The 13621-nt window shown below is 66.4% G+C and overlaps 1 protein-coding gene across 1 annotated transcript; it reads right to left on the bottom strand.

Annotated features, from left to right (window-relative positions):
* Positions 1 to 326: 326 nt before the first annotated feature.
* SPHK1 (sphingosine kinase 1) lies at positions 327 to 7515 on the bottom strand. The gene is made up of 5 exons (XM_080560861.1): positions 6953 to 7515; positions 2759 to 2908; positions 2417 to 2511; positions 2050 to 2165; positions 327 to 1600 (listed from the first exon to the last, which is right to left on the bottom strand). Exons 1-5 carry the CDS (start codon positions 7440 to 7442, stop codon positions 829 to 831), a joined length of 1623 nt encoding a protein of 540 aa, XP_080416987.1. The 5' UTR covers positions 7443 to 7515; the 3' UTR covers positions 327 to 828.
* Between the last annotated feature and the right edge of the window lie 6106 nt (positions 7516 to 13621).

Below are 13621 nucleotides of genomic sequence, written 5' to 3'. Positions count from 1 at the left end.
GCAGGGCCCCGGCTGCGGCAGAGAGCCAAAACCGCCCGGCTCCCCCGAATGCCTCCCTCGCTCGTAGGCACCGAGCCGTTCCCAAGACGTCCCAAAAACATCCCTGCGCAGGGCTCGGCTCTCAGGATTCAGTGATCTCCTTGGGACGTGGGGCACAGACGCACCCCAGGAAGCTGCAGCCACCGCCCGCCCCGCTCTGTGTGAGCAGCGCTCGGTGCGTGGCTCTGCACTGATCCTGACCCCAAGGTTCCAGGGAGTAAAGGGCCTCAGCCCCTTGGGACAGCCGTGTGCTCAGATTTAAATCCCAGGGCCTTCTTTTATTATTATTATTATTATTATTTGTTGTTGTTGGGGTTTTTTTTTGCAAATGCTAGGTATTTATTGCATTTCTCACAAGAATAAACTCTGCTTCTACAGGAAGCTTTGGGTAGAAACATTGGTTTTTTTAAAAAAAATTTTTTGATTTTTTTTTTTTCATGTTAGATATTGGTCCTGACCGCCCCGGGTCAGGCTGGCTCCGTGGCAGGGACACGAGCGGTGCCACCGTGTGCCTCCGAGCCGGGGGGGGGGGGACGGGGCTGTGCCGGCGCAGCCGCCCCGGGGCCGGGGCCTCGCACCCCTCGTACCGCTCGTACCGGGGCGAAACGCGGGCGTCTCGCCGGTGCCAAGTACCTGGTGGGGCTCGGGGCTCGTTTTTGGGTCCGTCCCCAAGAGAGTAAAGCTAAGCGAGGTGCCCGCGGCCCCGGAGAGCTATTGCTAGAGGAGGAGGAGGTGGTTCCTGAGTGGGAGGAAGGCTCGGCCGTGCCCGCGGCTCAGCGCTGCGGCCGCTCAGGAGCCGCTGACGATGCGGCAGAGGCGGCCGTGGACCTGGCCCTGCACGGGCTCGCAGGCCAGCGCCTCGCCGTCCACCGTCATGACGCCGGCGCTGCCCCGCGGCTCCAGGCGGAAGGCGCGGACGGGGACGTGGTGCAGGTGGGGGCAGCCCAGGTCCAGGTGCGTGCCCCTGCCCATGGCCAGGAAGACCTTCAGCAGCGCCACGCGGCTGATGCCCGCCCGCACGTAGAAGAGGTGGATGCAGCCGTCGTCCAGCCGCGCCGCCGGCGCCATCAGCAGGTTGGTGCCCAGGTGGGACTGGTAAATGGCGTAGACGCAGACGAACTCCTCCTCGGGGACCACCGCCCAGCTCGCCGGCACCGGCTGGCCCAGCGGCACCAGCAGCGAGTCGGCGGGCAGAGCCCCCTCCGTGCCCCCCTCCGGCAGCGCCTGGCCGTCGGCGCCGGGCGCCGGGGGGTCCCTGGGGGCCGGGGGGGCGCCGCCGTGCTCGGGGCCCGCGGGCAGGTAGGAGAGGCGGCCCTGGTAGACGCGCAGCCGGGCCAGGCACTGCAGGGTGCCCAGCGTGAAGCGCGCGTTGCCCAGCCGGCGGTACTTCTCGCTGTCGATGTCCACGTCGGCGATGAAGCCCCAGCCGAAGCCCAGGAAGGAGAAGAAGCGCTTGCCCGAGGCCGTGCTCAGCGACACCAGGTCCATCTGCGTGTGCAGCCCCTTGCAGAGGATGAAGGTGCAGTTCGTCAGCAGCTTCTTCTTGGCCACGTGGTCGTTGCTGCGAGGGACGGAGAGGGTGAGTTTGGGGGCTCCTCCTGCCGTCCCAGCACCTACGTGCGGCCCCCTTTGGGGGCAGTGGTGCTGTCTTGGTGCTGGGATGCATCCCGGCTGGGTGAAGCCGCTAGGAAGGGGCAGCATAAACCAGCTCCTGAATTTGGGGACCGATGTGGGGCTGCCCAGGACAACCCCGCTCCCACCCTGGGTGTTTCCTGGGGTGCACGGCTTTGCACCTACAGCTGCTGCCATACGGCACAGCCAGCTGCACCCCGGGGGCTCAGCTCAGCCCCCGGCTCTTTTGGGTGAAGTTGGGCCAGATTCAGAGCCTGGAGGAGAGACAGGGCGTGGGGGGAGCTGGAAATGCAGGGGTGCAACCTGATGCTGGCAGGGACCGGCTGCGCCGCAGGGGGGTACCCAGGTGGGTGTCCCCGTCCCAACGCCCCCGCTCACCCTGCATAGTAGTTGATGGAGGCAGCCAGGGCGTTCCCGGAGCCCCCCGGCAGGATGCACAGCGGCTTCTTCATCGCCTCCTCCCAGTCCGGCCGCTCCATCAGCCCGTTCACCACCTGCAGGGACGGAGGGAGGGAGCTCGTCGTACCCGGGGCCGTGCCAGGACCCCGCTGCCCCCGCAGTGCCCCCGGCCAAGGGCAGGATGGAGGCTGTGCCTGCCCTGCTGGCTCTGAGCTGGGTTTTCTCTCTTTGCTGTTTCTTTTTGTCTACAGGTCTCCAAACTCGGCTCCTGCCCCCAGCACCCCTCTCCTCCCAGCTTCGTGCCCCATCCTGGCCGGGGGAAGCTGCCGGGCGCTGCCCCTCTCACCTCGTGGAGCAGCCCGTCCCCGGACATCACCACCAGCGTGTCCCACTGCGACAGGTCCTCGTCCCGCATCTTCTCCTGCGCGTGGTGGGGTCTCTCTGCAGGGGAAAGCAGCGAGAGCTGAGCGCCGTCCTCCGTGCCTCTGCCCTGCCTGCTGCCACCCCCGGGACCGCGATCCCAGCCCCGCTGTCCCCGTGGGGGTGCAGGATGTGGGGCAGGCCCCTCACACCCTTCACTGGTGACACCTTGCCTGAATCCAACCCGTATAGGAGCCCGTCCCAGGTAGGTCCCCGGGTCGGAGGGGGTCACGGCGAGGGGACAGGGCAGGGGCACTCGGGGACTCACCGGTGATGAAGATGGAGGGCGTGATGTCGGCGTCGGCCAGCATGGGCTGCACCACCGCGTGGAAGTCATCGAGCGCGCGGCCGGCGCCGCTCTGCGGGTTCAGCAGCACCAGGGCATGGCAGGGCCGGGGCAGGACCCCGTAGCTGGCACCTGGTGGGGAAAAAGGGGCTCAGAGCCGAGGCCAGGGGGTGCCCTGTGAGCCAGGGCAGCGTTTGCTGCAGCCCCGCAGGAAGGGGAGTGTTGGGCGCGGACTGGGGGGTCCCCACTGGGAGAGCTGGGGAGCTCTGGGGACCCCCCAGGTCCCCCATGTTCCTGCACAGCGAGCCAAGGATGGTGACGGGGGTGAGGGCTGGGAGGGTTGAGGTCCTGATTCCCCACATCCCTCCAAGCTGGAGCGGGGCCAGGACTGACACCTGTGCCGACAGACGGACGCTTCTCTTCCCCCTGCTCCCCACCGGGCTCTGGTTTCACGCGCGATGCCCCCGGCCGGGCTGTAATTACAGGCCTGACAGGGGCGGTCGCTGCCCAGACCCTGCGGTCCCCGTGCCCCCTGGCTCATCGAGCCCCGGCCACGCTGCAGCTGCGCTCCTTGGGAGGAGCGGGGAAGAGCCTGGGGTGGCCGCGGGGCTCCGAGCGCTGCTGCGCCTCGATGGCAGCCGGTCAGCGCCGCGCAGCTCGAGGGCTCCTTGCAGCAGGGACGAGGGGGACCTGGCATGGGCACGGTCCATGAATACCCTGCAGCATTTCTGCTCTGGGGCTCCCCGGTGAGCTCAGGGCTCCCCGGTCTGCGCTTGCTGTCCCTAGCCCGGTGTCCCTGGCACAGGTTCCTAAAAAAAAATGAGCCCTCGTCCCCAGCAGAGCCAGGAGTGGCACCAGCAAGCCTGTGTTATAAAGGCAGCGATCCCACATGGGGAGCTCCTACGACGTGCCTGGCACTCCTGCATTCCCTCTAAACCCCTCCCAGCCTGCAGCGTGACCCCAGGTTTGGGGTCCCCCCCCCGCTCCAACCCCAGGCCCCCGCAGCTGGCGGTGTAGGGGCCCCACGGGACCGCGCTGAGGTTTTGCCTGCTGACAAAGCACCGAGCTCTGCTCCGTCAGCGGCGTTGAGTCACGAAAGCCGCCAGCCGCCGTTTCCCAGCACTGCCCCGGGCCGGGAAGCCCCTTGCTCGGAGCTGGGAGCGGCCGCAGAGCGCGGCGATGGACCCGGGGCAAAGGGCGGCCAGCACGCGGGGATCGCCGCCCGTCCTCCTCCTCGCCTGCGCACGCGGGGCGATTTCGTGTTTATCCAGGCATCGTTGTACAGATAAACCTCCTGCCGACCGCAGCAGGGGAGGCCAGGCCGAGGGAGGCCACCGCGTGCGCCGCCTCCCTGCTGGCACCTGGCCTCGCCGAGGTCACGGCCACGCCGGGGCCTCCCCGATGGCTAGCAGGGCTCGGCAGCCCCAGCCCCGTGCCTGTCGCAGCCCCGGGGAGCAGAGCGAGCTCCCACGCTGGTTTTGGTGCTGTCTCCTTGGTTTTCTGCCCGCAGGGACTGAGCTGGTGAGCCCTGACCCCGCCGGGGAGGCTGCGCTGCTCCGGGACGGCTCCGGTCTCCACCAGCCTCCAGCAGGCGCCTGTCTGTCTGTCCATCTGCACGCCTCTGTCCGTCCGTCCGTGAGCTGGGTCCGGTGCCGGCCCCGCCAGCTGTCCCTCGCCCTCCGCAGCTCCTTATCAGCTAGCACCAGGCAGGATGGGACCGAATGGGCCTCGGGGCTGGCAGCAGAGCGCTGCGAGCTGAGCTCACCCCAGCACACACCAGGAGCGATGGGCAGCGAGGTCTTGGCCCCGCCGGCCCCCTGAGAGCCTCTGTGCTCATGAACAGCACTCGGTCCTCTCTTGGTAAACACAGCCCAGGGCTTTGTGCTCCGAGCCAGGCCGTGGGGACTTTTCTCTCCTCTTTTTTTCCTCTCCTCTTCCCCCCCTCCACCCTGGCGGGCGCGGCGGATTTCGGCAGCATCCCTTCCCCTTGCGCAACGCCGGCCGCAGCATCTCAGCGCTGCCCGGAACAGCACAGCCCGGCTGCTCCCCCGGCTCGTGGGCGAGCAGGACGGGGGCCGAGTCAGCAGGAGGAAGGGGCACAGCTCCGACCGCATCGCCCGCGAGCCACGTGCCCTCTCCATGGCTCCGCTGACAGCTGGAGACATGCGGGCAGCCCCAGCAGCTCGGCCGCGTTGCCACATCCCTCTGCAATGTCCGGTTTTGGTGCACCAGGGACGAACTTCCCAGGCTTGCCGGAGGACAGGGTTGGGCTGTCCGGCTCCCCAGGTCACCCAGGTGGCCGTGCACGGCGAGGGGATGAACAAACACAATACGGGGGGGGGTCCCCCAAAATCAGTGCTTGTGCCAACGTGCCATGACACCACGGCCATGCTGCCGGCAGCCTCCTGTTGTGGCCAGGAGCTGGATTCCTCCATCGTGACACCAACCCCACAAACCCGGGGCGGTTTGCTCCTGCCCCGCCAGCAGCAGGGCACGGCGGCGCTCGTTTCCCCCAGATTTGTGGTTATTAAGCACTGGGGGATTTTTTTTCGGTTGTTTTTATCCTTGGGGCGAAGTCAGGCGGAGAAACCTTCCGCCAGCTGCAGCTCTCCGCGGGGCTTTTACCCCCGAGGATGCCGCAGCCGGGGGGCTGCAGGGAGGGTTTGGCTTCTCCCCGTCCCCCTCCCGAAAGGGCCGGGGTGCCCCGATTGCTTCTCGCACCCTGGCCCGAAGCTTTCCCGGTGCGGCCTTATCTGTCCTGCACACGCCGCCGGCTGCGCCATGCCGGTGCGTGCGGGCGCAGGGTGTGGCGAGCGGCGTTTGTAGCTCCGGCCCAAACTTGGGGAAGGAGGTTCGTAAATCCTGCTGGCCCTCAGCTATAAAATAACTGCAAAATCCCGCACCACCTTCCGCCGTCCTCCTTCCCCGGGCTCCCCCGAGGCCCCTGCCGTGCCGTGAGCCGCCCGTGCCCGAGCACAATCACGCCGCCTGCTCCAAGGGCGAGGGGTTTAAAACCCTTTGGAGACTCGCAGCTGCGGAGTTCGGGCTGGCAATCCGGCCGGGGAACCGGTTTCACCCTCGCCCCTTTCCGCCAGATTATTTTTTTTTTCCCTTCTTATTTACTAAGAGTAGCAGAAAGTTGTTTTGTAGCTGCAGGTCATGTGAAAAAGCTGCATTTTCCAACCCGGGCGGGGAGAGCTGGGCTAAATGCGATGTGACAGGATCCCTCTAACCGCATGCCTCTTAATTTCCAAGTCTGATCAGTGCGACTGGACAGCTAAATAAATGAAGTAGCGCATATAATCGAATCTCCGCTCAGATGTTCTAACGCGTGCCGGCCTGCAGAAGGAGGGGGAGAAAACCCCCGAGCCAGCCTTGCCCCTTCCAGAGAGGGACAGACCCGCACCCCCCCGGGACCCCGCTGGCCCCAGAGGTTTTTCCCCACTCCCCGGTGACGGATGGGACCCGCCAGGGACAGTGAAGGTTCCCCATCCTCCCTTTGTCGGCAGCGGTGGCTTTTTCCTCATTAATGTTATTTTGAAAGGTTTGCTACTCAAAAAGCCACGCGAGAGGAGCAGGAGACGTGCGAGGGGGCTGTGGTGGGACCGCGTCCCGGCTGCCCCTTCAATTTAAGGGGAAAAGTGGGGGGAAAACCCACGCCTGGCCCCGCAGAACCCCCGGGGGCTGCGGCCACCCCCGGCACTGGGGCTGTGCGTTGATGTCCCTGTCCCCTATACGCAGGGGGGCACCCAGGTGCCTGCCTTGACCCTTTGGGGCCAGACCCCCCCTCCTAAGCCCCTCCAGCCCCCTCCTGGCCACCGGTCCCACACCACGCACCCGAGGGGGGTGCCCGGGTGGAGGGGGGGCCGCCCCCAGCCCCAAACCCCAATAATCCCCCCCCAGCCCCCAAATCCACAGCCAGCACGGGGGGTCCGGCCTGCCGGCGTACGGGGGACGCTCGGTGCGGGGCCGGGCACGGGGAGAGGCAAACGGGGGTGGGGTGGGGATGGAGGGAAGGGGGGGGGGGCAGCACCCCAAAATCACTGCCGGTGCCCCGAAGGCTGCGCCGGGGGGATGGGGCGGGGGGCTACGGCCCCACCACCGCACCGGGGAAAGCTTGGGGACCCCGGCCCCCCACACCCCCACAGCCCCCCCGATCCCCCGGCCGGCACTCACCATCCCGCGCGGGCACGGCGGGCACCGAGAGCTCCCGGATCCGCCGGCTCCAGGCCTGGGCGATGCGGAGGTTCCCCTCGGCGTCGGGGCCGTGGGCGACTCGGAAAGTCCTCTGCAGGCGCTGGCGGGCGGGGGAGCCCCAGCGGCCTTTTCGGAAGGGATAACACACCACCGAGAAGCAGGCGGCGGACGAGGAGGAGGAGGAGGAGGAGGAGGGGAAGGCCGCGGAGCCCACGCAGTCGGCCAGGGGCAGCGCGGCGCCGGTGCCGTCGGGGCGCAGCACCTGCAGCTCCCGCTCCGTCAGCGCCAGCGCCCAGGCGGCCGCCCCGGGGGCCGGCCCCGGCGAGAAGCGGCCCCGCAGCACCGCGTCCTCGCCCCCGCTGCAGCCGCCTCTTCCTCCTCCTCCTCCTCCTCCTCCTCCTCCTCCTCCTCCTCCTCTTCCTCCTCCGCCGCCGCCGGGCTGCGGGGGGGGCCGGCGGCCGGCGGCCATCGGAGCGCACCGGGGCAGCGCCGCTCGCTGCCGACACCCGCCCGGCAGCGGCAGGCGGGGCCGCCCGGCCCGGCCCGGCCCACGTTAACCCCCCCCTTCCCCGGGGGTGAGCCGAGGCGGCGCCGCCTCGCTCTCCCCCAGCTCTTTTCTTTTATTCTCTCTTTTTTTTTTTTTTTTTTTCGGGGGGGTGGTTTGCGGGGGGAGGGCGCGCACCGCGGGGCCCCGTCTTCATGGGGGTTTTTTTTGGGGGGGGGGCGGGGGGGTCGGTCTGTGCGCGGGGTGCTGGGGGAGCACGGTCTGTCCCGCGGTGCTGAGGGGCCCCGGGGGGGGTTTGGTGCTTGGGCTGCGCGGTCGGAGGGGTGCCGGCACCCGCACGCACGCAGAAAGGCCGAGGGGGGCTGTGCCGGGATCGGTTGGTGTGCCTCGTGGCCATCGTGCCCCCGAGCCCCCCGTGCTGGGCCGAGCAGAGACCACCGGTATCCTTCGGCAGCCCCGCATCCACCCCCAGCCCCACATCCATCCATCCCCAGCCCCACATCCATCCCCAGCCCCACATCCATCCACCCCCAGCCCCACATCCATCCACCCCCAGCCCCACATCCACCCCCAGCCCCGCATCCATCCCCAGCCCCGCATCCATCCCCAGCCCCGCATCCACCCCCAGCCCCGCATCCACCCCCAGCCCCGCATCCACCCCCAGCCCCGCATCCACCCCCAGCCCCGCATCCACCCCCAGCCCCGCATCCACCCCCAGCCCCGCATCCATCCCCAGCCCCGCATCCATCCCCAGCCCCGCATCCACCCCCAGCCCCACATCCATCCATCCCCAGCCCCACATCCACCCCCAGCCCCGCATCCACCCCCAGCCCCACATCCATCCACCCCCAGCCCCACATCCACCCCCAGCCCCACATCCAGCCCCAGCCCCGCACCCACCCCCAGCCCCGCACCCAGTCCCCCCGCAGGGTGAGAGGAGCGGAGGAGCCTGGAGGAGCGCAGGCAGAGCAGGGAGGAGGACGGAGGGGCCGCATCCTGCCCACCGCCTGCTCGCCGTGCACTCTCTCCCGCTGGCCCTTTGCCATCCTGAGGCTCTGAGCCCCTGGGCGCTGTGCCCCTGGGCAGCTCGGTGGGCGATCAGCGCTCAGGCCAGCACCGTGCGAGCGGCGAGGCAGGAGGAGAGGTGCCCTCGACCCTTCGTGGCAGCACCCATGTGGGTTTTACGTGCCCTGTGATGCCGGACAGCCACAGACCCCCATAACCTTGAGCTCGCAGCTCGGGGAGGCATTGCTCTTCACTCTGACAGCAGCTTCGCTCCCTGCGAGCCCGCTGTGCCCATTTAAACACCCTGAAACCCGCCAGAAGTTTCAGGCAGGGGACGGCCTGCCGGGCAGATACGCGGTTGTGTGAGCCTGGCTGTCTCGGGGTGCCCTAAAAACAGAGGAGAGGCGGCAGGACTTGGCGCACCGCGCTTCCCAGGAGGACTTCTCTGGCGCTACGGGCTCCGAGAGGCGGTTAAAGACAGAGGTGGGGCAAAACCCAGCCCCAGAGATCGGCCGGCCGATGCTTCTGGCTGGGGAACCCAAGCACCCGCGGCCGATGCCGGCTGAGATTTGGGGCCAGCGAGGGGCCAGCGTGGCCACGCCGCCGGCCAGAGCCTCGGCAAGGTGCCCGGGGGAGGAAATGGCCGCCCGCCGGGGAGCACGGGCTGCCGACCTGCCCCTCGCCTCGCCGCCTCGCCGGTGACTAAGGCGCTCTGCATTTCCGCCCAGGAAGGCACGGGACGGTGGGAGGAAATGAGAGCAGCTGCTGGATGGCTCCCGGCAGGTGCCGCGGGGTGACGGGGCCGGGTCGGGCTCTGGCCACGCTGCGTTACATCCGTCTGTGGCTCCGGGCCACGGGGACCCCCTCACCACCCCCCCCCGAAAGTGCTTTAAATAAGATTTGGATGCTAGGGTGAGCTGTGGGGGGAAAGGGGATGAGAGCAGCTTTAGCATGAGGTGCTGCACCCGGGGGTGCTGCAGCCAGGAGGGTCGGTGTGGGGCTTCCCAAGGGGAGGGACAGCGGGCGGGGGGGGCGAGCAGGGACATGTGGGCAGGGGACGCCTGGGAGGAGCTTTCTTGTTTGGGTGCTGGTCTACGGGGGCTTTGCATGCACCCATCCCGGTGCTGTGCCACCCTCGCCCGATGCCTGCTCCACAGCCCGGCACCCAGCGCCAGCCCCATGCAGGTCTCCGTGCTGCTGTGCTGTCCTTGTCCTCGTCCTTGTCCTCGTCCTCGTCCTGTCCACGTGCCATCGGGGGGGGAGCAGCAGATCAGATCTCACCCCACGCCCTGCACCTTTGCGCTCTGCAGCCACCGGCCAATTCCTCCCGGTCCCACGCAGACGCTGCTCGTTTGCCCCCTGTCACGGCGTTTGATGCGGAAGCGGGATCGCCTCCGTCACTGCCTGGTGCTGATAAACAGTCATTTGGGGCTACCCTAATTACAGGAGCCTTAACGAGCTGCCTTGCACAGGCAGAAGAGGGAAGGATGCTCGGCGGTTGGGTTTATCCTGACCGGCTCCATTCCCACCCAGGCGCATGTGAGGGTGGCACAGGGACACGGCATGGGGACATGGCACGAAGGCACCTCTGGGACGGGCTGGTGGGGACAGCTGGTGACAAACGCCACCCATTTGTCACTGCAAAGCAGGGGAAGGTGCAGCCCAGGCCACCTAGCATCCACGAGCGGTGTGACAGTACGGCGGAGGTGGCCATTCAAGGGGTTTGTCCCCATCCCTGTGCACATTTTTCCCACACGCCATCCCCTGCCGCTCAGATACCAGCTGGGGGAGAAGGCTCGGACACCCGGAGCTCCTCACCGTGGGATCGCTGCAAAAAGGGATGGATGGTTCGGGGAAACCGAGGCAGGAGAGGCAGACCAGAGCTGCCCGGAGTTGTGCAAGAATCCGAGGATTAGACACGGCAATTAAACACCCTCTGTGCTCTGTCCTGTCCCCGGGCTCCTCAAGCTCCCGGATCCAGCTGCTGGAGCCAGCCGCTCTTCCCCGAGGGAACACATCCCGGGGGGAGAACGCGGCAAGGTGCCCAGCTTCCCGAGCGCCCCAGCCGGTACCTCCCAGCTCCAGCGCTGACCCAGGGCTCTCCGTGCTGGGGCAAGGCCCAGGTTTCGGGCTCCAGCTGCCCACACGGCGGCTCCTGGCAGCCCTAAAGGAGCTGTGCGGGGGACACAGCTGTGCTGCAGCGGCTGGCTCCCAGGCAGGCAGCTTCTCCCGATGCCTGCACCCTCACTGCTCCGCTGCGGCTGCCGCCAGCCCCCCGGGGCCGTGCGCTCAGGATCGGGCTCTCAGAGCATCCTTCCCGCTGCTCGAGGTCCGCGGCTCAAGGTGGAGCCAGAAATAGCGCTGCGTCGGGGCCGGCGGGCTGCAGGGTTTGGCAGGGGGACAGGCACCGACTGCAGCAGTGGGAACTTTCCAGCCTGCGCCTGCAGGAGATGAACCCTGCTGGGGACAGGCCCAGCCTGGGGGCTGCCGCTCGGCCCCTCGCAGCCCCCCTGCACACGGGGAGAGGTCACACTGCTCCCCCCCGGCAGCACCAGCATCTCCTCGGGGGGCTGCGGGGATGGGAAGGATGAGGGCATCTCCTGGGGGACAGCCACGGGGCTCATGTCCCACAAGCTGTAGGTTTGGGGTTTAGGATGCAGGTTTTGGGTCTGCCACTGGTTTGCTGTGGGACTCTGGCAAGTCCTTGAGGCCCTACAGCAGCGTCCCTGTGACCCACAGAGCCCAGCCCGGCTTCACGTGGGGACCAGAGCTTCACCCGGAGGTTTCTCAGCCCCTGGGGATTTTGGCAGCTCCTAAATCACAGCTGGGCTCCGGCACGGCCCAGGAACACGGGGCTCGCCACGAAGCCCTTGGCGAGGCCGGCGAGCTGAGCTCATTCCTCCCAGCCGATGATTTACGCAGAAATATTCCTGAGGTCACCGCTCCACGGGGAAACATTCCTGGTCTGAGGAACCTCAGGCCCTGCGCTCGGCCCGGGAGCCAGCCTGATGCCGAACCCGGTGCCGGAGGTCTGGGGGCCAAGCACCCCTTCTCCACGTCCCCTGTTTCTCCCAGTTTTTTTCCCCCGTTTTCTTTCCTGAAAATGGCCCAGCTTTTTGCACCACTTCCCGGTAGCGGTTTCCTGCGGCGGGGTGAGTGGAGGCATATTTGGGAGGTGACTCAGAGACTGCAATGAGAACCACCTGGGTGCCGCAGGCGCCGCGCCGGGCCCCCCCCGCCACGCGTGGTGTCTGGGGACAGCGGCACCCACGGGGGCACCGCGTCCCCCCCAGCACCCAGCCACGGTGGGCGAGAGGGGGGGACCGGGGGCGAGCAACGGGGGAACCAGCAGGGTCACGAAGCTGCCCCCATGCTCTGAAATTCAACAAATTAAGCTTTCTGATGGTAAAAAAAAATAAAAATCCTGCTGGGCTTTACCCCATGGTGTATGAACGCACGGCCCCCCAGCATTACTAAAGCCCCCTCCCAGCCAAATCCCAGCCCATGAGGCCGGGGAAACCCTTCGTAAGGAGCTAAACCCGCTCGAAGGCAGCACCAATCCTACCCCCCCAGTCCCGCCGGGTTGTTAATGAAATATGAAACGAAATAATAAAAGCGCTGCGAGGCCTCGCTCCGAGCAGCACTGCGGGGGCCTTCTGCTGCCTGGGGACCCGCCGGGGGCTCGGGTGGGAAATATTCCCCGGGTACACGGCGCTGCTGCTTGCTGCTCCTCTGCCCGGCCCTAAAAGCAGCCGTAACCTTCAGCCCCGAGGCAATCGCTGCCTGTTCCAGGAGGAAGGTTGTTTGTCGGGAGATAACAGCGCCGACCTCTGCCTGGGCACCCCGAGGGGACAGCGGTGGCGCGTCCCCACCACGTCCCCAGGGCTGCGGGGCCTTTGCCAGCAGGGCAAAGTGTGCGGCACCGGAGGGAAATCTGGGCTGAAAAAGGGCAGGATCGGGGTAGTTTTGCAGCAGGACGTGTTGGCCATCAGGCAGGGTTGGCGCAGGCACAGCCACAGGCTCATGAGGTGACGGCGTGGGCAGGATCAGGCCCTCACGGAGCGGCGGGCTGGGGAAAAGGGACAGGTAGCAGGCACACGAGGATGGTGCTGGGGACCTGTGGGGTCCGGATCTGGGCACCCCCACGGGGCTACCCGAGCCTTGTCCCCATCCTTTGGGGGGTCCCCGCTCCCCCGGCAGCTGGAGGGTGCAGCCAGCTCCCCAGATCCCATAAATAATTCCCCAGCTGCTTCCTTTCGCAGGGCAAAGCCAACCACGTGCGCCAACAGCCACAGCGTGTCCTACAGCCACCAGCAGATGACCGTCACTCCTGGGGCAGCCTTGTGGGGTCACTAAATTCATGTCCCCATGCAGGGTGAGGGGATGGGGGGGCACAGAAGGGCTCGGGGCAGCCGCGGGCCTGCGGAGGCCGCTTGTGGTGAGGGAGCGAGAGGGGAATGGAGGAATCGGGCTGGAGCGACCCTCACGGGGACGAAGCACGGCTGAAGGCCCCGCAGGGGGTGGAGGGGACGTGGGGAGGCAGCGGGTGACCCCATAGGGGTCCCCTCAGGACTCCCACTGCCTGTGGGTGAGGTGCTGGAACCGGGACATTGCATGGGGCCACCCTAAGCCAGCCACGGGGCCGCCAGCACCTGCACCTCCCGCAGGCGGCGGGGAAGCCCTCTGCAGGCTGGGGGTGGTGGTTTTGGTGTCGGTGACTTTCTTTTGGTGTCACCGTGCTCTGGCCCTGAAATCAGGGGGCTGTCCTGAGGGGACACGGACGCCATCGGCGGTCCCCACCACGGACAGGATGTCATTGCGGGCAGCTCCGAGGGCTGCGGCTGGGGCAGAAAACACGGGTATTTTTATGATTATTTTCATTATTATATTTTCTTCTTTTTCCTTCCTCCTATCATCATCGTCATCTTTATTATTTTTATTTTGTTATTATTTTCGTTATTTTTATCTTTATGTTTTACTTTCTTTTTCCCTCCTCTTATCATCATCATTATTATCATCATCATCATTTCTTCTTTCTTCTTCCTTCCGCCTGTCACTTTCCATTATTGTTATTATTTTATTATCATTATCACTGTTATAATTGTAATTAATAATTATTATTTATTTAAAAAAAAAAC

This window comes from Anser brachyrhynchus (genome assembly GCF_964034855.1).
Source record: "Anser brachyrhynchus genome assembly, chromosome: 18".
Classification (NCBI taxonomy): Eukaryota; Metazoa; Chordata; class Aves; order Anseriformes; family Anatidae; genus Anser; species Anser brachyrhynchus.
Note: the sequence above shows the minus strand (reverse complement) of the source record. Positions and strands in the feature narration are given on the sequence as shown.